This window comes from Ananas comosus, linkage group 23, assembly GCF_001540865.1.
Source record: "Ananas comosus cultivar F153 linkage group 23, ASM154086v1, whole genome shotgun sequence".
Lineage (NCBI taxonomy): Eukaryota > Viridiplantae > Streptophyta > Magnoliopsida > Poales > Bromeliaceae > Ananas > Ananas comosus.
In genome coordinates, this window is record NC_033643.1 from 3754272 (window position 1) to 3777889 (window position 23618).

At 35.8% G+C, this 23618-nt stretch overlaps 2 protein-coding genes across 4 annotated transcripts; one reads left to right on the forward strand and one right to left on the reverse strand.

Moving 5' to 3' along the window:
• LOC109727757 (Golgi apparatus membrane protein-like protein ECHIDNA) lies at window positions 870-5233 on the forward strand. The gene is made up of 6 exons (XM_020257934.1): window positions 870-996; window positions 1334-1390; window positions 1469-1672; window positions 1794-1853; window positions 3854-3980; window positions 4781-5233. Exons 1-6 carry the CDS (start codon window positions 982-984, stop codon window positions 4867-4869), a joined length of 552 nt encoding a protein of 183 aa, XP_020113523.1. The 5' UTR covers window positions 870-981; the 3' UTR covers window positions 4870-5233.
• LOC109728021 (E3 ubiquitin-protein ligase UPL6) lies at window positions 5915-23522 on the reverse strand. 3 transcript variants are annotated; one of them, XM_020258279.1, is made up of 27 exons: window positions 23331-23521; window positions 23085-23228; window positions 22173-22259; window positions 21972-22099; window positions 20973-21084; window positions 20265-20445; window positions 19705-19887; window positions 19181-19363; window positions 18379-18451; window positions 16582-16691; window positions 16175-16470; window positions 15901-15997; window positions 15620-15763; window positions 14715-14801; window positions 14545-14631; window positions 14200-14340; window positions 13565-13690; window positions 12552-12650; window positions 10949-11016; window positions 10749-10815; window positions 9318-9488; window positions 9140-9229; window positions 8621-8701; window positions 7813-7886; window positions 7306-7377; window positions 7099-7191; window positions 5915-6427 (listed from the first exon to the last, which is right to left on the reverse strand). In XM_020258279.1, the coding sequence occupies exons 2-27, from the start codon at window positions 23213-23215 to the stop codon at window positions 6361-6363; spliced, it is 3048 nt and encodes a 1015-aa protein (XP_020113868.1). In that variant the 5' UTR covers window positions 23216-23228; window positions 23331-23521; the 3' UTR covers window positions 5915-6360. The 3 variants fall into 3 exon arrangements, with proteins under 3 accessions (XP_020113868.1, XP_020113867.1, XP_020113869.1); XM_020258278.1 differs by having other exon boundaries at window positions 22173-22270; XM_020258280.1 differs by lacking the exon at window positions 13565-13690 and having other exon boundaries at window positions 22173-22270; window positions 23331-23522.

Genomic DNA, 23618 nt, shown 5'->3' on the forward strand with positions numbered 1-23618 from the left:
AAAAAAACACGATAAAAAAGTACAAAAAGAAGTACAATAATGATTGGATTATCATATTCAACTTAAAAATGCTCACACGGCTCTCCCCTGTCCAGCGTCGCTCGACAGGGAGAACATCATTCCTACAAATACGTATTTGCTAAAGCTATTTGTAAATTTTTTTTTTGAGGGTGTCGAATGCAAAAAAAAAAAAAAAAAAAAAAAAAAACTGTTGGTCTTGGTAAGATGAACCTATTGAACTAATTGCCTATATACCCCTCATGCGTCTGGAAATATCCGATCTACCCCTACTTTTTTTTTTCTTTCTAAAATGCCCCTCATATGTTCCACCGTTATTGCAAAATACCCCCGCAGTTATCTCCTGTTAAGTTAACCTGAGTTAAACGTGAGTTAAATATCTATCACAGTTAAAAAAAATTAAAATGCCAATTTTGCCCTTATCTTAAGGGCAAATAAGAAAGGTTGGTTACGGTAGAGGGGTATATTGGAAAAGACAAAAAGTTGAAATACTTTTTGTGCCCCTGACTTTAAGGGCAAATAAGAAAGACAATGATGGTGGAAGGGTATATTTGAAAAGGGTAAAAGAGTAATTTTACAGAGATAACAGTGTTATTTAACAGATTATAACTCTAAGGGTATATTAGAAATAGGTTGGAACGTAGGAGGGGTATTTTCAATATTAGCCTTCTAAGAGGGGTAAATCGAAAAATCGGAAACTTTTCAGGGGTATATAAGAAATTGCCCCTAAATTAAAATGTAGAGGGTCTCATTGCTAAATTAAAAAAAGTTCAGGCACGTATCTACAAAATTGATAAAGTTTAGGAGTCCTTCTCCATTTTTTTCACCTTATTATTATTTTATTAATTAATTAATTAATTTTATTTATTTTCGTTCGCTTCGTCTTACTCCCTCCCCATTCGATCCCAAAACGAGAGAGGCGTCGTCGAGGGATTCGGGATCCTCCCAACGAGCGAGCGATCGATGGATCGAATCCAGGTACGTTAATGGCGAATCCCTTCCCCATCCCTCCTCAGATCCCTGCGTTTCATCGCACGGATCGCCTCTTTAGGGTTAGGGCGATGTGCGCTCGACCCCCTCTCGATCTCTCCACCTAGGGTTTTGATCGGCCGTTGTGTTCATGCCCCGATCTCGTAGTTTCAATTGGTTTCCAATGCAACTTGATCTGAGTTTCGGCGCTTTTTGATCTAGTTACTTGATTTCCCGTCGATCTGGGGTAGATTAAGTTTCGATCGCTGATTAAATGCATGGATTTAGCTCGTTTTCTCTACTCCGATCCAGATCTGAGAGTAATATGCTGTTTCTGTGCGTGTAGAATACTGAGGAGAACTATGCGAACCCTAAGACGTGCTTCTTTCATGTGATCTTCAAGGTGAGTATTGGGATATGGTCACTATTGTGGGCTCGTTTTGATGTATCTTATTAATTGAGCTTGTTCATATATCTATAGGCCGCGGCGTTGGCGTTCTACGTGTTATCCGCCCTGTTTTTTGATAGCTTTGTGATCATCTTCGTCGTAACGGTTCTTCTCGCGGCCCTCGACTTCTGGGTTGTTAAGAATGTGAGTGGGCGGATATTGGTCGGGTTGCGGTGGTGGAATGAGATTAACGAGCAGGGAGAGAGTGTGTGGAAGTTCGAATGTCTCGATCAGGAGGTTTATAATGTTTCTGTTTCTTAGTTTGCTGTTCTTCCATTCTCCGATAAATGCTTCTTAATTGAAGTTATATGGTGGTTTAATTGTTTCCTTTTTCATTGTTTTCTTTGATTCGATGCAGTCCCTTGCTCGGATGAATAAGAAGGATTCGTGGCTGTTCTGGTGGACGCTTTATCTAACGGTTAGTACATTGAAGCAATAAAGTTGCCTGATTATCTTGTAATAATTTGCATTGTTAGAATATTTTGTGTTCTCTTATTACAATTTATTTTTTGATTAACTAGTTTCATTTTTCCCCCTCTTTCTAACTGTATGTTCGGTTGCATCTATTTCTTTAATTCATCATATTTGACATGAATTTAGTTCGATTCGTAAGGAAATTAATTAATCTGTTTGGAACAAAACGGAAAGGAAATGAATTCCGATCATTTACATTGTTTGGAAAGGTCTAACAAGTCATCAATTGTGTTCATTTTTACTGCTTCACCCTTCAATAAATAATATGAAAGGCGACATAACTATCTATAACTATATATTATTCCTCAATAACTGCACACGTGTCGTGAGGAGGCCAAGGTGCGGGCGCGAGGCGCGTGGCGCGGGCGGAGCCGCGAGTGGGAGCGGGCGCGGGGCGCGCGAGGGTGCGGACGCGGGTGCGAGCCGAGGGCGGAGGGCGACGCGTGGCCGGCGGGAGCGGAGCGGGCGCTGGCGCGAGCGCGGCTGGGCGGAGAGCTTGGTGCTGGGGTGTGCTGTGCGGTGGTTCTGCCGGCGGTTGCGTGTGCTCGGCGCTGGCGTCAGCGGGGCGAGTGGCGGGAGGAGCAGTGGCAGCGGGCTAGCGCGCAGCAGGGTGCGGCGCGGGCGCTCGGGCCCGAGTGCGGTGCGGCGCGAGGTTCGGCGCGAAGCCGAAAAGATACGCGACTTTTTGGTTTATCCGGTGCCCACGAGGCCATTTCGGCCTCGTGACCACGTGAGAGGGAGGTCCACAGTGGACCTCCCTCTCATTATATATATATATATATATAAAATTTTATTTATAAAATAATATTATTTATTAATATATTATAGTATTTTAGTGTTGCATTTATTAGATATATGTGACGGGTTGACATTTGTTGATGTTGGTTCGTGAATTTACGCTTCGGGGTACATAAATAGAATATTTGTTATTATTATATAATAATTTATTATATAATTTACTATTTATTTTTATAAAATATAAAATATATAAATAAATGTTAAATAATTTAGACTACTGGTATTCGATATAAATATTAATTTTATAATGTTGAGCATTCACATATAAATTGTACATTAAAAAATAAAAAAAAATTAATACAGGTTAAGTTAATTTTATATTTGACAAAAATTAATTGCGAGAATCACAAACAATGATTTCTTATCTCATTCACTAACTACTGGGGGACTATAATACCTACTAAAATTATTTCACTAACTAATGGGGGACTACTATGCCTACTAAAATTTTTTGATGTACTTATTGCACCATTTAAATTCTAAAATTAATTTTATAACTAATTTTTAAAATTAAATTTTAAAATAACTACCCGCAGCATCGCGCGGGTCCCTTAACTAGTTTAAAAATTAAATACAAAACACAAACTATTTCACAAATTTGTGGTATATGACCCCACGCATAAACCCAGCCGACATCATTTCAGCATATGTCACATATCCAAATTAAAGTAGACAAACCGTCTCGCCAATCATAATAACCGGATACCTGAAGAAAGTACGACATGCTATTATGTTTAGGCAAAATATGTTCCACGATCTAATAGAACGTGTGGCAGGATTCATAAACACATATTTTCTTAAATGAGACTATTTATTCGCAGTGGTTACTAAATATTAACCAAACTAGTGAAAAGGGAGCTGATCTTGGTAGCCTTTGCATGTCATATTCCCGAAATAAAGAAATAACAAAAGAGTTGAGATGCAGTATCCATGGTTCTGCTTGGGAAAAAAAAAGATCTATATCACGGTTATCATGATTTAGAGTATGTCTACTGAAATTCATGATTCTTATGTAAGATCATGTTAGAACCTTTGGATTCTGGTGCATTTTTTGTTCAGATTCAGTACATAATAAACAGATATAAAATAGCTACATTAAGATGCTTTTGTGAAAATCAACAACTAAGCATACTTCTAATTATTCAGGCTGTTGCGTGGGTATTCTTGGGAATTTTTTCACTCATTAGATTTCAAGCTGATTATCTACTCGTAGTCGGAGTTTGCTTGAGCCTCAGCGTTGCGAACATTGTTGGCTTCACTAAATGTCGCAAAGGTATGAATATTTTCAATCTCTCCTTCTCTAGACTTTCTGCGTAAAATATCTTGTGCAATTTTATCCATTTTATTGCTGAGGTTTGTTCTTTCATTTGTCTATCTTCTGTTACTGGATGTGGATTGTTATTAGGAAAGTCTTTCTTTTTATTTAAGGAAAGTGAGCATTTCTACTTTTAAACCAGATAAGCATGACTTTCATAATGTGGGTAAATCATAACTTGCTTGTGCTCGATGAACTTCCAATGGGTTTCATTTTTCTCTTCTTTTTTTTCTTTTTTGTGACTTGAAGCTGTCTGAACTTCCTCCTATATATTGATGCTTTACAATATTTTGTTCCATTCCTTGGTGATAAAATAAAATGCAGTGTTGACGATTAGTTAGATATTCGGTTGTATTTCTTACACTAGTGGGATCAGCTTTGTAACTAATTCTAGACGAACAACTAATAGATTATATTTAATGCTTTTCCGGTTTTCTGGACTAGTGCATCTCTTACAATCGATCTTGGAGTTTTTCCTCATCAATGATCAATGATAAGAACTAATCCTTACATATACGGGCAATAGTGGGCCGGGTTCGGATTAGGCTGACTTCATATAGTAACACTATGTTTATGCCTGATTACTCTTTTTTTTTTTCCCGTCTATAGTCTGTCTTTATTAAGTTAATCGACGTAGACATACATATACGCTCTTTGCTTATTAGCTCATTATCTTTGTATCGCTCAATATTATGCACTTGAGATATCACTCTATCATGTTTACCGAAAATGTAAGTGCTATTTCTTGTGCGGTGCAGATGCCAGGAAACAGATCCAACAGTTTGCTTCGCAAACGATCGCATCCCGCTTTTCGTCTACGCTACAATCAGCATTTAGTGTTGTTTGACCAACCATACAGGAAAATAATATTTGGTAGTGTAAAATTTGTCATAACAGCATGTGTTTCTTTTTCTTTTCCTTTTTTTTTTCTCTTTCTTTCATTTCTTTTTTTCTCTTCTTCTTTTTTGCTCTTCCCAACTTCATAGTTGCTCCCCCGTCTCAGGACAAAGTTCTAAGCTTCTGTATTTCGTTTTCCCGACGTTACATTGCACCTTTTACCTTTTCCATTGTTAAAGAGGTGATGTTTTTTTGTTTTTTTACCCCCAAAAATGGACTGAAAATTGCACCATAGAAGTTCTCATTTGCTGGAAAGGGATATATGACTGTAATGTTTATTTTATTTCTATTGGTTGTTGTGGTACATTTAATAATTACCTGTATGAATTTCATTCTATCTAATCTTGTGGACACATATTTCCTGCGGAGGCAAGCCCAAGATGTCCATTTGCTGTTGCCTCCCTGATGGGCCCACTGCTCTCCCAACATAAAAATAGCAGAGGAAATTTTATGGCGCACAATATATTAGGATTTAGGATTTTTGGGTTTAGATTTGAATTTTAGAATTTATTCTTAATCTTTCTTCTTCTTTCTTTTTTTGAATGTACTGTATCTAACGGTAGAACCCGATCAGGTGTGTGATTTTATTACTTTTTCATAAAATATGAAAAAACAGAAAATGTCTCCAAAATTGGTTTTTTCTAAAGACTAAGGTTTCGTTTGAAATTGCGGCGGTGAGAAAGTATCTCTCTGTTTTCATAAGTAATATTGCGTTCCGCATATCGCAATATAGTCAGTTATGATATATTTTCTGTGGTCCCACTGGTAGGACCGCAGAAATATATTCCTATATACTTTTTTCTCGAAATCTAATAATATTTGATAGGCCTCAATACCAAACCATTTTATCTAATAACGTTTGATAGATCTCAATACCAAACTACGGATGAAAAATATTTTTCCACCACAAAAACTGTTTTTTCTTAGAAAAAATATTTTCCGTGTGCCCCAAAACACTCCCTAAGAGAAAGGCAAGAAGACAAAAGCCGCATAAATAAAACATGAAAGATACCCTAAAATTATTGCCGACAAAATTATACACGTTTACATTTAGACCAATTAACTAACCTTTGTCATGCAGAAGCGCGTTCAATATTACAAATAAACAAAAAAAAAAGGGAGAAATTAAAAAAAAAAAAAAGAAAAGAAAAGAAAAGGAGAAAGAGCCCACACATCTGTACACCTGTATGGTAGAATTACACGGGTGGCGTCTGTGGTTATGTACACCCCAAACCATCCTCCCCCTGCTTTATTTCTCCTTCTGTCGGAGCTTTAGGAGTTGGGATTGTGTTTCGCCACCGACTTTTTCCTAAATTTGTGATAACCGTCGACGACGACACTCGTGTGTTCGAGCACAATGATATTGCTTCTTCCGGATTAATTTTGACTTGTATCATACAGACGGACATCTTAGCCGTGTAAATATATGGACGGCGGCCCTTTAACTTAGGTCGAAACCAGCTTCTGCGTTTATCGCATACAGCAATTTGGTCCGCAGCTGCTCCTTACTGTTCCTCCGAAATGCACCAACTCATCAGTCATAGGGAAGAAAAAGAAGGCAGTGGTAAATAAAAGAAAGGAATGTATGGATAGTCCCTGTACTGTCCTAATAACATGACTTTGGCCTCACTTTAGTCCTAAGCCGTTAAAGAAGTAATAAAAAGACCTCCTTAACCCTGTTTGAAGTAGATTGAAGTGGTTCGGTCTCATAGGAGTAAGAGGTGTAAAATGTCCATTTAACAAGATTTTTTTTTTTTTTTTGAAGCCCAGGCAAAAGTGCAGTCTATATGAAAGTTCTAGGGTTAAAAGTATGGGAACCTAACCACAATATTTGGGATGGTACAGGGATTGTTCATCTATTTTAGCAAATATAATTTGCCGAATGTGTTAACTTAATATCAATATCTAATTTTGGTTGACATGTGCGGCGGCTGTAGCAGGTGCTTTAAATTTTAACAAATCAATGTTGTCATCCAATTTGGTTTCTGAGACAAGATAAAATGAAGGACTTTTTTTTTTTTCTAAAAAAAAAATATGCTGTATGGACAAAAATGAAGTTGCGCACAGCTGAACCAAGAACAAGACTATCTGCTACGCGTTGTTTACGGTAAGGTTAAAATGAAAGGAAGCCAAACTAGGATCCAAAAATTCTGCGTGACAAGCATTTAAATAGACTAACCTTCTGTAGGGCGGGAGCTTAAGTAGGTTCATGCAAGTTGCTGAAGTGGGAAGACGGTCGAGATCCTCTTCTGCGGCATCAAAAGAACCAGCCCTGCATTTGAACAAAGCCAAAACCGGAAGCCGATGAATGAACAAAGATTTGTAATGAAAGAAGGTAACGGAAACACAGAGATGAGAAAATAAAAATGGGAAGGGTGTAATGGACCTCTGTATGCAGAAATTCGGTTCGATATACTTGAAACCGAGAAGAGGTCCTCGAGAGCATCCGGTTACAAACCTGTGAATGAGAATGGTCAGTTATATTGCATAAACTATAGCTTGGTTAATTACACAATAATAGAATAATAGTTAACTGTTAACAGATCAAGATGATTGTGAAGAGAAGATGAATCCGGCAAGCTTAGATACTAGTATTACGAATTCTTCGTGTTTAGTAGCAATATTAGCTTTTTCTAAGAATATTGACAAATTTACAATTATTTGGTATGGACAATCTCTAAAATAAGTGGTCAGAAAAGGCAATATAAGTACGGAAGGACCAGAGTATCATAAGCCTTGTCCACCAGAAGAAACTATATAACCTCATAGTGTACTAAAAAGGAACCCTCTTTTGCAGGAAAATAAAGAAAAGATAACAACAATAAGATGCATAAAGAACAACCGTATGATTATACATGCATATATCCATGTTATAATGAAGGAAGGCGCGTACTTTAAAAATTTCTTCTGGTGCTCCAGAGAGAAGCTCTTAACAACCTCCCAGAACATCTCAATAACATGGTGATCCTGCAAAAAAAACATCTATCACTCCCAGTACCAACAAATAAATAAATTACTCGAAAACAAGAAAGGATATAGAAGATGGGAGCAAAGACAAAGGCTTTCATTCCTCACTAGCATGATCTTAAGCATCTTTTATTAAAAGTTCGCCTTTAAACAAGACTGCAAGCGAAAAAATTAACAGGAGATTTCGCATTGCACATCCTAGTGCCAAGTGTATTCAGATGGCACAAGTTCACCAGGAGTTGAACAAATCTTTTTTTCTTTATTTTTTTGGAAAACATGCTTAGGGCTGTTACAGATCACTGCCCAAACTTGAAAAGTTAAAATAAACTACATAAACTTTGTAATTGTTGCAATCAAGAACCTAGCTGTGTCTTCTGTTAAGCTTTCTTAACAATCTTTAATCAGATGTCAGCAAATGACCCAAACACCCAAAAAATTTTGGTAAGTGTTTAAGCACTACAGTAATTTGATCATCATCTAACTGCTATATATAGCATGAATCACAAATTTGATTAATTCATTTTTGTTTGGTTCTAAATTTGCAAAACAGCAGTCCAACCAAATGCTGATAAAACCACACAAAACCAACCAAAACAAGTTGGTTCGGTTTGTTAATCCAGTTTAGGTCAAATGGCTCGACGCTCATCCCCAATAATGTGCCTAAAAGAGCAGATTACAAAATTTGAAGAATAAGAGGATTCTTTCCTATAATATGTAAACAGAGTAGAACATACTGGATGATAGCCGCCGGCATATTTAGTATTGGAGCGAAGGTCATCAACGTCCATGCTTTCCAGTGAACCAGATATAAGAAGCTACAGAAAACAAAGTGTAAAAGACTTTATCTTCCCACATACAATGTAGTAAAGGCAGTGGAAAAGAAAAAAATAGCCAGCTAATTTGCTACTACCCCCCCTTCAAATAGATGCACATTTTTTAAAACAAAGGATTTGACTCAAGCAGCATATTAAGCCATTGTAGATAGTTTAGCACAATATTCTTCGTCTATGACATCTTTATAATCTTAACTGTCAAAACTGGGGGGAAAAAAAAGCCGTCTTGATAACCCAAAAAAAATTGCACCACACCTTAACAAAACATCCAACCGACATTTAGTGGGATAACACATTGGCAAAAACACCAGCTCATTATCAGATCCTAATGAAGGATGACTATTCGATCAAATTTATCATATACCAACAAACAACTGAATAGCTTTTAACTGATCACCGGTGATGGCAAGTTGAAATTACCTGAAGTTCATTCTCATTGAACATATCAATCCATTCTTTCTCGATAAGTTGTTGAAATCCTCGCAAGAAATGTAAACTTTGATGGCGGATCTATGAATCCGAGAAAAGTAAATATTACTAATGTAATCAATGTTTAGTAAGTACATGCCAGAGAGAAACTATACTAGATATGCTTTACCTGATAGTTCAAACGATGATTGGAGATGAGATGAATAAAGGTAATAACATTTTCATTGGTAACACGCAAATCTCTCCCACCAGGTACTAGTTCCTCTTCTGTTTGTTCTCCATACTCATTGTTTACAATAACAAAATACAGTTCTAGTTCCGAAATATCACCTTGATAGTGCTGCATACGTAGTCAAAAAAAAAATGAAATGAGTGGAAAATCAGAAGATGGCAGAAATGCTTTTCAAGTTACCGTATCTGAAGGAATAAGAAAAAGAAAGCATTGCAGTAAATACGTAATTGTATATCTTTAAGATTTACCCAATGTAAGCATCATTCTTTTTATTAACATTTCAACAAATTTCATGGTCAAACTATGGAATCTTGATTCCAAAAGTTTGCTCAATGAAATCTAGAAGAAATTTGTTGACATCATAAACAATTCCATCAATTAAGTAACGAAGACCATGTAGAAGACATTTGCAAAGATTTAGAATGAACTTGCAAGAAACAAACAGAGAAAAGCAAGTGCCTTGTTGTATTGGCATGCAAGTGGCATTTCAGTGACATGATGGGTTACAAGGTGACTCGTACAGTGACAGCATGGGAGCAGCACACACCGTGCCCTGGCATGGTTGGAAAAACGTGCAATGTCCTTTGGGATTTTGTAAAGCTTAAGACTAGCCGGTTTCTAAAAGTAATCATGTTGGCAGTTGACACAAATGAGAAGATAAAAAGCCATGAAAGTTGTTTCTTTGGCGTCTATAACTAATCATTGTAATCGCTAAACGAAGCATGTCAAAACCGAAACATGCAATAAGTGACATAAATAGCTTCACCGGAAGCCATCCATGCCACATAATTGCAATCATGATAAACATTTGAAGACTTCCACAAATTTAGACATGTAACTAAACCTAGTAAAAGTAACAACACGAGTATTTTTTTTGTTTAGAGGAGCATCTTTTAATGCACTTCCTTTGGCCATATATGTAGCACATGCCAAGTCCTTACTGACTTCTAAAATATATAGATGTCACTAAGCACTAACTGACTCTAAGTAGATTCGATCCCGTGAAGATTACCTTATAATCATTGAAATATGAGCTATTTGTCACCTATCAGCTAATCATCATATGAAATTCTGCATTTGGCACATATATCAAGAAGAAACAAGATGATAATACAAAATAACAACTGGAATCTAGAGCAAGATAACCTGTTACAGTGTTTTTGACTGTTCCTAACTCAGTAAGACAGAGGTTGCCTCTTTATTATGGTTAAATAATCAGTCTGAGTGTCAATTTGAAGCACCTAGTATGGTATAAATACTCAAGCCAACAGAAATGTATACATGTATGCATCAAGGTATATAAGAAGATACCAACACATCAGAAATTACTAAAAAATTACAAAAAGTGTAATAAGGGAAAATTCTAACCTTCAAAAATAGCAGATGCCGATACAACTCTGGGTCTAACGAAGGCAAGTCATGCAAATAGTTGTGTCTGGTTATCAAGAGAAAATATCATGCAAAGAGAAACAAAGTTATGCAAGTCAATTGAATTATTTCCTAGTCATATATTTAAGCAAAACGGCAGTCAAACAGCTAGAAAAATTTTGCAGCAAATGGGACCTTACTTTTCTTTCAATTTGCTTAGGAAGAATGTTGCAAATGGAATATCAACAAGTATTCCTTCATACATTGCCTACAAAAGATTATGTAGATCACAAGTCAATCCACCAAACAATAGATTATAATGGCCTCCAAGTGATAAAACACAAATTGTTAAGTTAAAAAGTAGAATGTGGGGACCAAAACATGCTGTAGATTAAAGAAACCTAGAAGCAACAATACAAGCAATAAATTCAGCGTATTCGGAAGTATGCTTTTCTACCAACCTTGTCCTCGCGTACATTGATGCAAACCAACTATCCATCAACTCCTTTTCACCCATAATAAAAGGCATTATGAATTCAGTTTCAGAGTAATCATCCTCACTATATTTTTTCCCTCTAATGCTAGATAAGGCCAAACTCGACAATTTTCAAAGCAGGTTAAAGAATACTTGAATTGACCATTTTCTGAAAAGATCTAATAATTAGAAGCTCAAATTGTATTGCAAGAACCACTTTGAACCACTCTGGCTAACTCATCAATAGAAATGAGCAGAAATACAAAAAGCATCATTGCTGAGGGCAATAGTTGAAGGCCTGTCAGCAATTACTTATTTAATAGGACATTTAGAGAAGCTCCATAGGATATAGAATTGATTTTATTTTCTTGGCTTATTTGTGCCTAAGATATAAAAACAAATTAACCCTTCTCCGTCATAGAACTCCAGGCCCAAAGGAGGCGTTGCTTCACTTCATCATTCTACCACCAAAAAGGATCATATATAGTCATAGGCCCTTCTACCAAAAACGTGCCCAAAAAAGAGTAACAACAATAACCAGTTGCAAAAAATACTCACTACACCCAAAATGTCATTTCCATTTTCCACTGATGTAAAGGTCCTCTGATCATATGTCATTGACGATTACAGTTACTGGTTAATAAGAACAATGGTATACTGTATACACCCACACAAGATATTCAGAAACTCCAATTCAATTCCTTTACATCAAACCATGAGAATCTATATCAACTAAAAGTGATAAGAACAGTAGCTATGGCATGGTTAAGAGCTAATTAAAAAAGGAATAGATTACGAGCTAATTAGAAGGAAAAGGTTTCCTACAATGTGAAGTAAATATTTTTCGTTGTTTTCTTATATACTGTGCATTTTAACTGTAGCAAAAATTCTATAAAAGAGATGTGCAAAATCATCAGTATTATCATCGAAAACATTTCCCAGAACACTCAAGATTGGAATGATCCAATGGAATTCAATTCTCATTGTAAACCACAAAAATCCTCTAAAAATGGTGAATTCGGGGAGGGGGAGGGGGGGAGGGGGGTGTGTGTTGTGGGGGGTGGAATCCTATATAAGAGTTGCAGATAGTCTTGGAAGAGATTACATTAACTATTCTTGATATGAGAGAATTCAAGGGCTAATGAGGAAGATAATTTTGAAGGCAATGGTTTTGCATTTTGGTGTCTCCCTACATAGTTAAGAGAGAAAAAGAAAACATAAAGTAACTATTATTGTGTAGATTTTATCGTATTGTGATAACTGATAACCCAGAGCCCACTCACTCAATTACTTAAACTAACAAACAAAGAGAACTAGAAAATAAGTACCTTTCCAAGGAGGGTTCCAAGAAAATGGAAAAGTTGTAGATGTTGTTCATGAGTTAATCCTGATCCAGGGTTTGGATACAAAAGATGATCGGCTGTTTCCTATAGAAGCAGCAAAAATGTGGAAAAGCTACAGAAGTGAGAATGGCATTAGGAGGGAAAACAAAAAAGAAAAATATCATTAGTGAAAATCAAACTGCAACATATTGCACTAACTAACATGAGCATATTTAATATCAAACATGATCTTAAGATAAGAAATGATGATCGTAGATCAGAATATTAGTTTTAGCATTTGGTTCGTCACGAAGGAAAACCAGCTTTACTTCTTCACTGTTTAGCTTGTAGGCAAGGAAATGAAGAACATAAACTAATCGAAGAGGTAGGAACCATAGTTACACTTATTGGTGTACATTGAATTTATCAAGAAAACGAAAATAAATGGTCAATATTTCCCAGAATCTTAACATGTAGTTTAAGGAAAAAGGTACTCAACTATGTGCCATCTTGAAATAGGCCCCTAAACTTTAACTTTTCTATTTGACATCCCCTTGTTTTTTTTTTAATATTTGCGTTATTCTAGTTAGTTAAGAAGGAAAGTTTGTTAAATTAATGATTATATTAGCTATTACTTGTTCCAGTTTTATCCACTAAAAGGTGATGAACATCCCATAATATAGTAGAATAACTGATCAAATTTGATAAATCCCCAATTTACTAGACTAAAATAGCCCAACTCCGAAAAGAACAAAAGTTACAGGCGTGTCAACAAGAAAACATATAGTTGAGGGGCCATTTCAAAATGGCATATAGTTGAGGAATTTCCATACATTTCACCTTAAAAGAACTTTTAGTTCCGTGCTCTTTGGTAGGCATTAACACAAAAGCAGATAATCACATTTAGTTTAAGCAACTTTTCATATTCTAGGCAGAAAGTAAACTATATAACTTGTCTTGATTATTATATGAAGCTAAACAAAGACATCGTTTTCTATATTCAAGATAGAATTACAAACCTTAAAAAGCCCGTACTGTACATCAAAAGCAGCTTGAATAATGTTCTCCATAAAATCTTTGAAGATTCCACCCCCATCAATTCCAACCTCCTCTACTCCCAGTTCATTAACAAAAGATACACGGATCTACAGGCAGCATTGACATAGCGGAGAAAAAATAGAAATTGGAAGCATTTAACAAAAATTAACAGATTGATATTGTTGGTTTTTCAAAGAGGCATATTGCATCATTAGTTCCTAAGCTTTTAGCCAAGTTTCACTTTGGTCCTCAAACTTTTTAATTCAACATTGAATACCCCCAACTTTTGAAAGTGTTCAATATATTCCTCATCCTCGTTTACTACTGGGGAAGAAAGAGATATTAGTGCTTGCACTCAGTGCATTTGTACATCTGGAAACCGTGACACCGTGTTTCCATCAGTCCGCATCCTATCTCATATCGGAATCCATAATGTTCATTGAGTTGCATACTCATATATCGAAGAGTTGGATCAAAATATGAGATGAACAACTAAAAAGTCGAACTAAAAAGTCCAAAAAACAACAGTTCAAAGACTAGTACTGCAGCTTATCAGTTCTCCAAAACATCGTAAACATAAATTTAAGTAAATAACTAAAAAGGGGTGCAATCATACTGATGCTCGAAGATCTTCCTCTGACAATCCGCTCAGGGAGTTGAAAGCATCTTCAACAATCCGATTTCTTCTTATTTTGAAACGGTGCCTTGTTAATATGGGATGGGATCCAGTTCTTTGTTTAGAAGCAGCCAACTGTGACTATTCATAGAAGTACAAAATTACAATAAAAGGAATGCTAAAAACTTATACAACTTCAGAGATTGAGAAATGACAGTCTATTTATGGTTGTCAGATCCTGATGGTCTTACTTATTAATAAAATTTGTCTATCATAATATATAATGAAGAAATCAACAAGTTACATCTAATCTATTATGATGAAGGTAGAAGATGGTATGCTTACAGTGAATATTCTGACTCTGCTAGTAAACGGCACAAGAAAGGGAGCGAGTTTTAATATATCAGATGCCCGAGTGTTTCCAAGTATTGCCTACAAGGGAGGAGAAAGAAAAACATTACTGTAAAGACCTTAGAAGACAGAGACAAAGGGAAAATAGTACTGGAATTTACTACCTGTGAGATGAAGTTTTCATTCGTTGCTTCTTGAGAATAGAAGTCACTGGCGGATGTGAATGACCTTCTGTTGTTCCAGTCTTGCAACTGCATGATATGTATACCGTTATAACAAATATAATCAAAATAATATTTTCACTATTATAATACATGCAATCCTAGGCAAATAGAAACAAAAGCTGCCATGTAGTGTTCTTCATTGAGTCAAAACCTGCCACTTAGTATTCTTTATTAGCAACACTCTGAAACAGTGTAAAAAGACAAGGTACTAGGTGAAACCAGTGGTTTTATGTTTGACTACAAAAATTTTACATAAAACAAACAGCGTTGGAATTTTACCAATGGAGCAACTATTGAAGTATTAGCATGTGAATAGGACATCAGATCAAATGGATAAGCTCCCATTCTGGCCCAAGTGCTCAACCAAAGGCGAACAATTCTATTTGTTATATAATTTCACTCTGGGTTATGAAGATCAGTATAATAGCCCATCTAACAGCGATTACAAAGAATTGTATACATCAAACTAATCTAGATGCTATTCAGTCTTCAGAATCAAAAGAAGATATTACTCTGGCCCCAAAGCTTAATATGCTCTTGGTTGGAATATGTAAATCAATGAGAAAATAAATAACAATCTTTAGGTAGTTCATCTTCTCCGGACACTATCTAACTACCTACGAAACCAAAAAAAGGACATTGTAAATTCACATCAACCTTCTTCATAATCCCATAACAGAATCATTTAACTTCAATCGTCGGTAACCTAAAGAAGTAAAACCAAATTGACGAGGGATATCTTGTCTAATACTCAAAATCATGGAAACTGCATTGCCACCAAAAGCCACAAAACACACAAACAGTAAGAGGAAAAGGAAAAAAAGCAACAGAAAAGATCCAAGTACCTGTGCCAGAAGTTCAGACATAACAATCCTAGCTCTGCTTTTGATATTTTCCACCGAAAGTTTCTTAATCCTCGAAGGGATGGTCGATGCTTTCTGAGTCGAAGGGTTATGTGCAGGAATTGTCCATAGAAGTTGCCATAGGGCCTACACGAAAGTCATGTCAATACACACAAAAGAACAAAAGGCGCAATACATTCCTATAATGCAAAAGAACTTCAGAAAGAAATCTCAGAAAAAGAAATCAAACATACAAGACACCAAAATTGCAAAATCACCAATACCTGCTTTAGAATGATAACTAAGGACCTAATATCATTTAATGAAAGTGGTTTCTCCTGCTCATAGAACTCTTCATTATCAACAATCATCAAGATATGCCTGGCAAATGATGGAAAATCATGTTAAAATTTGAAGATGATCAAAGAAAAATAATATAACATATCTCATTAAACTTACAGCATAAGTAAATACAAAAGAAAAATCGAAGTTTCACTATATTTAAGAGAGAGAAGAATACTTAGCAATATAGAATCAAAATAGAATATGCAGTCTTACTTATATACAGGAGAAAAGACAGACAGAGGCAACAGCCAATTTGGAGCATCGCTGGGTAAATTCGTCATGAGCTTGGAACAGAATGGCCATCTTTGATTCTCATGGCATTTCTTAATGAAATTCCAAAGGGCGGGAACAAGCTCAGTCCGGTAAGCTAGTCCAGTCATGATGAGCTCGGGAGGCAATGTACTGAATACCACGTGTAGGAAAGTGCAAATTGATCCTACAGCTTCCACCTCTTCATCAGACGGTCCACTATAGCTAGTGGATAATGTGCCTTGAAATAGAAGATTCACCTGCTCCACAAGCAAATCTCAGCTCATGAAAAATGCGATCACCCACCAGTTCATGCGAAAAAAAGAAACTTTGGTAGGTATAGGGCAATCAGAGGACTGGTCATTACGTACCAAATGTTGCAAAAGACGCGAGTCTATTGCATTGCATATCTGCCTTTCTAAGTCGACAGCAAGAGAGCTTTTAACCCCCTCGTCCATGAATTCATCATCCTCAGCTGGGTCTGGAAAGATCCATGAAAGTTAAGATGTAAATTAGTCTTAAGAGACAACCTTTACAAGGGCTGAAGACAAAAATAATAGACGTACAAGTTTTAACGGGCAGCAAAAAAGGTTTAGATATAAGTATATAGTATACAAGAATCAAGCACACCATATCTAATTACTACTTCTATAATAAACATTAAAAACTATGCATTCTAAATACCTACATGTATACGTATTATATTGCCAGATGGTCACCCAAATTTGGCTCAAAATAACTTGTAAAAGACATTATGAACAAGTTCAAAAACCTAATGGGCCTAGATCCACAACCTATGTACTGTCCGAGGCTACTAACTATCGGCCTAGTCTAGCCTACTTACAACCTAACCACTAAATTTTTGTACTTCTTCCAGTCCATTTCCCATAAAAGCGCATGCTCAAAGTTCAACCAGATTAAAGATGAAATAAAACAAACAAAATATACGAAGGTTGAAACAAAAGCAAATAAAGCAATTCACAAGGCCAAAACAAGATATAACAAGTGGCTGGATGGCACGTTTGGTTCAAAATAGGAAACGGACTCATAATGGGAATGGGAATGGGAATGGACCGGAATCGAAAATGGAATGATAAAATCCCCTATTAAAACAAGAGGAATTAGAATTGGAAAATCATGTTCAAATTGAAATTCAAAAAAAGTAAAATTTAATTAAAATTTAAATTAAATTTACTATCCAAATTTGTAATCAAAATTTGAATCCATCTTTGAACTTAATTTGAATTTACTATTCAAATTCAGATTCAAAGTCAAAATTTAAATTAAGAACCAAATTCAAATATCAAACGTATATTAGGATTTAAATTTTAACCTAAGAAATTAAAAATTTAAATTTAAATCCATAATTCAAATTCAAATTTAAAATTATAATTTATTCTAAAATTAAATATATATTAATATTTGGATTTAAATAACTGTTAGTGAAAAAAAGTAGTTCTTTTCTTAATTCCTTCCGAAATCAAAGTTGATTCCCACCTCCATGGTGGGAATCGTTTTGGAGGGATTTGATTCCCCCCGGAATGGGAATTGGTATGCCAATCCCCCAAACCAAATACCAACAATTGAAACGGATCATTACGATTCCCATTCCAAGCCTCAATTTCTTCAAACCAAACATGCCTTTAGCTTCTTTTGTTCTCGAAAATGAAATGTCAAGTAAGCAATTCATGTTAGTTAATCCTGTGGGCAGCAGTAAACTAACTACTATTATCCATGGACAAGTATGTGGCAAACCCTATGACTCCATCTTTATATAGTTGTGCACGCCACTTGTTTAATTTATTAGGGTCATCAGCACCGTCCATGATAACAAGTTGAACTTATTTTTTCATGCATGCCTCAACTTTACTCCAGTGCATCTTATAGAAGGGTGAACTGCATGAGAAAATTAACCGACTATATATTGTTTCGCATGGATGTACAAGGAATAGTAAAATTAAGCAAATTCTCATATTGCGTAGGGAAGAAGAATGTAGTGATAGGAACAGCAATTTTATAGGAAATCTTAAAGTCTGTGCTGACAAAAACCTATATATTAAGTACACAAGATTCGCAAAATAGAAATTTTCGACTCAAATCAACCTAAGTCCTACACAGAGTGAGATCAGAAATATGAATCTTCAAAAAAAAAAAGTGCTTTATCTTACATTGTTTTGCTGATGATGTCACTGTTGGCAATGTGTCCAACAAGAATGTCGAAACAGTAATAAAGTCTAGAGCCTGTTTCATACCAAAGAAGAGATTTCTTAACCAAGTTATATAGCATATTGGAAAAGATAGTGTTGCATACTTGGAGCACAAAACACTACATTCAGACTAAGGAAACTTAATAATCAACTGAACAATAAACACTTTTCCCCCCAGTGATCAATGTCCAAAGTCCAAAGTTAAAATAAAAGTAACAAAAAGCTTCATATTCACATTTCTGATAGTTATAGAAAAAAACATTGAACCTATAAAGAGGATAAAAGTTGAGCTTAAGAAAGATTATTAGGTATAGTTCATAGTGCGCACGAAATTAGCAAATTGATTTGAACTACGTGGACATGGGGTATCATCATCACTTTCTACTTATAGATAATCTTGTTTCATCAACAGATGTCTAAATGGCCCATTAAGGAGAAGACCTGCCTACATGATTATTTTCCAAAATGCCTAAGTTACAACGTAATAGATTTGAAGTGGCCATTCTTTGTAACATTATCTATACATTCTGACTTAAAAGACAAAGCGGACATATACTGGTAAAGATTTATATAGCAAATGATGCATTACACACTATGTGAAACACTTGTTATTCTTTACGATACATTGAAAATACACATCAGCTCAACATAACTTTTGATATAACATAATAAGCATAACGAGGGGCAAACAACTCAAATTCACTTGCCTTCAATGGAACTGCTAAAATTGAAAAAAAAATAATAATAATAAAAAAACACTTACTGTATCAGAAGCAAGTTTTGGATCAGACAAAACAAAAGCGGCAGCTTCAAGTAAATTTCCAAGTATGCAGGCATAGCCTGGATATTCCGGCGATACATCACTGGGAAGGACATTGTGATTACTTGGCAAACATAATGCCGTCTGATGAACATAATGTTTGCCAAGTCCCTTTACTGAGAAAATCTGAAATGACACAAAAAAAAAAATTCCAAGTGAAAACTATTAATTACTGTACTGTGCAGCAAATAGCCAGATAAACTAGAAAACAATTCAACAAACAAAGCTGACAAACAAAAGAACAAGCTCAACTTCCTCAATTACATCTTAAATGCCATAACAAATATGCTCTCTCCTTTTGCTTCTAAAATGTGCTTCGTTGAACAAATTACTTAGCAAAATTACTCCCAAAACAGATTCAGGTCCAAACTGGTTCTTTGGTATCTAGGAAATCCAATTCGTACACTCAACAGTGTAATTTCGTAAAAAAATTCCAAAAGCATTGCAATTAAGAAGAAGAAAATAACCTCCTTGAAGTATGGCAGGTGATGCCACATAAAAGGAATGGAAAGAAATTGTGAGAAGAAACTCCACTTGGGATCTACTGTTGAACAATAACTTGGCTGGTGACTAATATGTGAAGCAACAAGGGCTACAACATGCTCCAAGGAAGATAAGCTACCATCAGGCTCCGGAGCACTCACATTTTTCTGTGCCACAGTCACTTCCATCAATAAGTAACATGTTTATGAGAATGAAAGACAAAAAAAATGCCTTGTTTGGTTACAGTTGCGGGTTTTTTTTTTGCTTTTTCTTTTTCTTTTTTCAAGCTTAAATTCTATGCAATGGAGTGCACGGGAAAAGGATGAATTATATACAATCTGTACATCATGGGGTTTGTTCAGAAAGAAAAAGAAGAGAACTTTGCAAGTTGTAAACAACGATAATTAAGAACACAAAATTGTACCCACATATGCACTCCATCACACGAAGTTTTATTTTAAAAAACAAAAAAGAACTTCAACCGAACATAGTGAAGGAAATAATGTTTTGCCAAGTGGAACAACATTTAAAATGGAGTGCTTACCAAGCCAGCAAGAACTATGCCACGTAACAAAGAAAAAACATTTTTTTGCTGCAGATAACCCACAACTTCACAGACCCACGGAAGTTCAGGATTTATTAAGCATGCCAAAGTTTCTAGTAGAATGACTGCAGGCATACTGGAATTCTTGGATGGCATCAAAAGTTGATTCTTCCACTGATTCCTATTCAAATAAAAATAAGGAATGAAATCAGTGCCATAGCATATAATTGATATCTCGTTTACATTTAACAAATTTAATCAGCATGAAAATTAGATAATTGGATTCAGGAAAACTATAAGATGCCAACCACAATGAAATTTTAACTATCCTATTAAGCAGCATCAATAAACAAAGCTGAGATTCTAAAATTAAGCAACGCCACAACTCTTAATTCAGGATCACAAAGCCAGCACATAGGATTGGATGGTGAAAGAAAATTCAATACGTGGATCACAGTTTTTTCAAATGAGACACATATACATAACGACCGACAAGGCACAAGGTTAAGGCTGAGTTCAGTAGATTACATCTGGAACAAGATTCAGTGCTGAAGAAGAAAAAGTACACAATACATATTAAAAGAAAATCTCAAAACTAAGAGAGTTATTTCGGTATATCATTTTTCGTTTGAGAAGGACAGGCATAACTGTCACATTACAAATAGTAAGGGACATTTCAAAATATCAGATAGGAACCACATCACTGACCTATTCTGATAGACTGCTTGTACACAAATATATGCAAGTTTTTTTATCCTATGCTCTACAAAAGATCTTTTCAAGGAGTAATCTTCACCAGCAAAAAGGCTTACAATATCTCCTGCAACAAATAAACTATATCAGTAAATATGAACTGCATATACAAAAATTAGAAACCGAATGCATGATGATTAATTGCCCCAAGAGGCCAAGACGCATCACAATGAAAGTAGGTTAAAAGCCAGAAAGTTTCGGCCATTCACATGGTTTTACCATATACCAGATGAGAAATACAACGCAAATAACATCAGCAAGCACAATAATAGCAATGCAATCGTCAAATGTCAGAACAAAGAATAGAATCCAATCAGAAAAAAAAAAATCACAATAGCAACTGGAAACTTGTCGACATAACAAAAATGTCATAGTGGCTAAATTTCTCATATAACAGGCATAGGGATCACTAACTATCAAACCGTTTGTCCATTGAATAATTAACATAAATATGGTTTAGTATGATAACTATTCATAAATGTTAGAATTTAACTGCACAAATTCCTCATCATCGTTAGTGATCCCCACATTGTCCACTTCCGATATCTTGAATAAAATAAAATAGACATACAAGCATAAATAATATTTGAAAAACAATAGGTCAACAAATGTGAATATAAGTACTTGTTCCACCTAAGAATCAAAATTTGCATTAATGGTCAAGAATTAGATATATTCTACACTTCTGATCGGAATCTCTAGAAGGGGGGAGAAAAAACTCAAAATTAAGAAAAGAAATCCTTCCAATCTAATGAAATCGTAACATAAATTCTCAAATTCTTTAAACAATAATGAAAGTTAGGAGATGCCAAAGAGAGGAATGAAAAATCTAAATATTGCCGAATTTGTCGGAAGATGAATTGTAATGAGAATTAGTGAGAACACAATTGTCTACATAGGAACGTGAATGAGATCCAATGAAAGAACTAATAGACAAAATACTGTTCAACTTACCATTATGCCAAACATACTGTAAAAGCAATTTGCATGCCTCTAAAAGGATAGAAACATCATTGCCGTTCTTCCCATTAAAGAAGAAGAGCAATTGGCGAAGAAACTCTGAATTGGGGCGAAAGCAATTCCTGATTTAGACAACAACCTCTTAGATAAATAGGCAGAATAAGCTATAAAGATTAAAGTGCAAGGAAGCCTTACAAATCTACTCGTTGGCACTGATCCCCAAAAGTAAGAAAAAACTGCTGCCGCACATTAAATCGTGCTATTTCAACAACCTTCCTCCCTCTGAAGCATTTCTGCAGCTTATAGCTGGTTAGGTCTGGTTATCAAAATCATAAGGAAACAAATGGTAATATGCAACTGATTTCCAATTCTTAGTTACAGTCCTTCATACAACCACAAGGTACGAATAGACTCAAATGCAGTCCTTTATTCATAAAATTTCCAACAGAAACACCAATCATCGCATCTAAAGATATCAAAAAACGTCTATTTATAACTTGATTCACTAAGCAGGATTTAATTTGAGTTTGCCAAGACCATAATTACATCATGCAGTAGTAGTTATTAGTGGATAAATAAACTTATTCACCAAGTTGGATTTGCAAATGGGTTATTTTCAACTGAACCTAATAGAACCCTTCGTCATTACAACTCAACTATCTGCATTCAACTACCGCTAACTAATCAGCAATTCGCACTGCTCCAAATAGAAAAACACTACTAAAATAGCAAATTGCAGCTATCAAGTCTTAGAATCTAGTGTTCCATTCCCATTCCCAATCGAACTCGAATATCAACACTACAAACTAATTACAAATTCACACATTTCCAAATCGAATAATGCTCCTAAATTAGCAGCTTGCAGCTAAGAAGTCTTAGAATTCTGAAGTGCCATTCTCATTCCCAATCAAACTCAAAGATCAACACTGTAAACACCAATTCGCACATTTCCAAATTGAAGAATGCCTACTAAATCAGCAAATTGCAGGTATCAAATCTTAAAATCTAGGAAGACTTAGAATCTAGGGTTCCACTCCGATGCCCAATCAAACTCAAAGATTCACACCAAATCACACATAATCATAAGAAACACCAACACAGACCGACCTGAATCTTAATGGCGGCCGAGGTCTGCTGCTTGAGCCCCAGCCGCCGCTGCTCCAGCAGCATCTGCCGGTCCCGCTCCTTCGAGCTCCGGCCGCCGAGGTCCACGCGCCGCCGCGCCGACGCGTCGCCATTGAAGAACATCCCCTTCACCCACCAAAACCCCACACCACACCGAACCCCGATCAAAAACACACCCAAAAAAATCGACAAAAGATCGAAGAAGAGGACCAGCGAGAGCAAACTCACCTCGGATTCGGGAGGAGATCGGGGGCTCTTCTTTTGATCGAAGTGGAGATCGCTCGCTCGATCGAGAGAGAGGGAGAGGGAGAGCGCGAGTCGATGGTGCGATGGTCGACGGGGGAGGGTTTTGATGGGAAAATTAAAAAAAAAAGCTCAAAGAAAAAGAAAAAGAAAAAGAAAAAGTTGGGGAGAGGTTCGGTTTACATAACGTAGATACGGAATGAATAAATAAATAAAATAAAATAATAAATAATAAATAATAAATAGAAATAAGTGCGTAGGGGCTTACCGCTT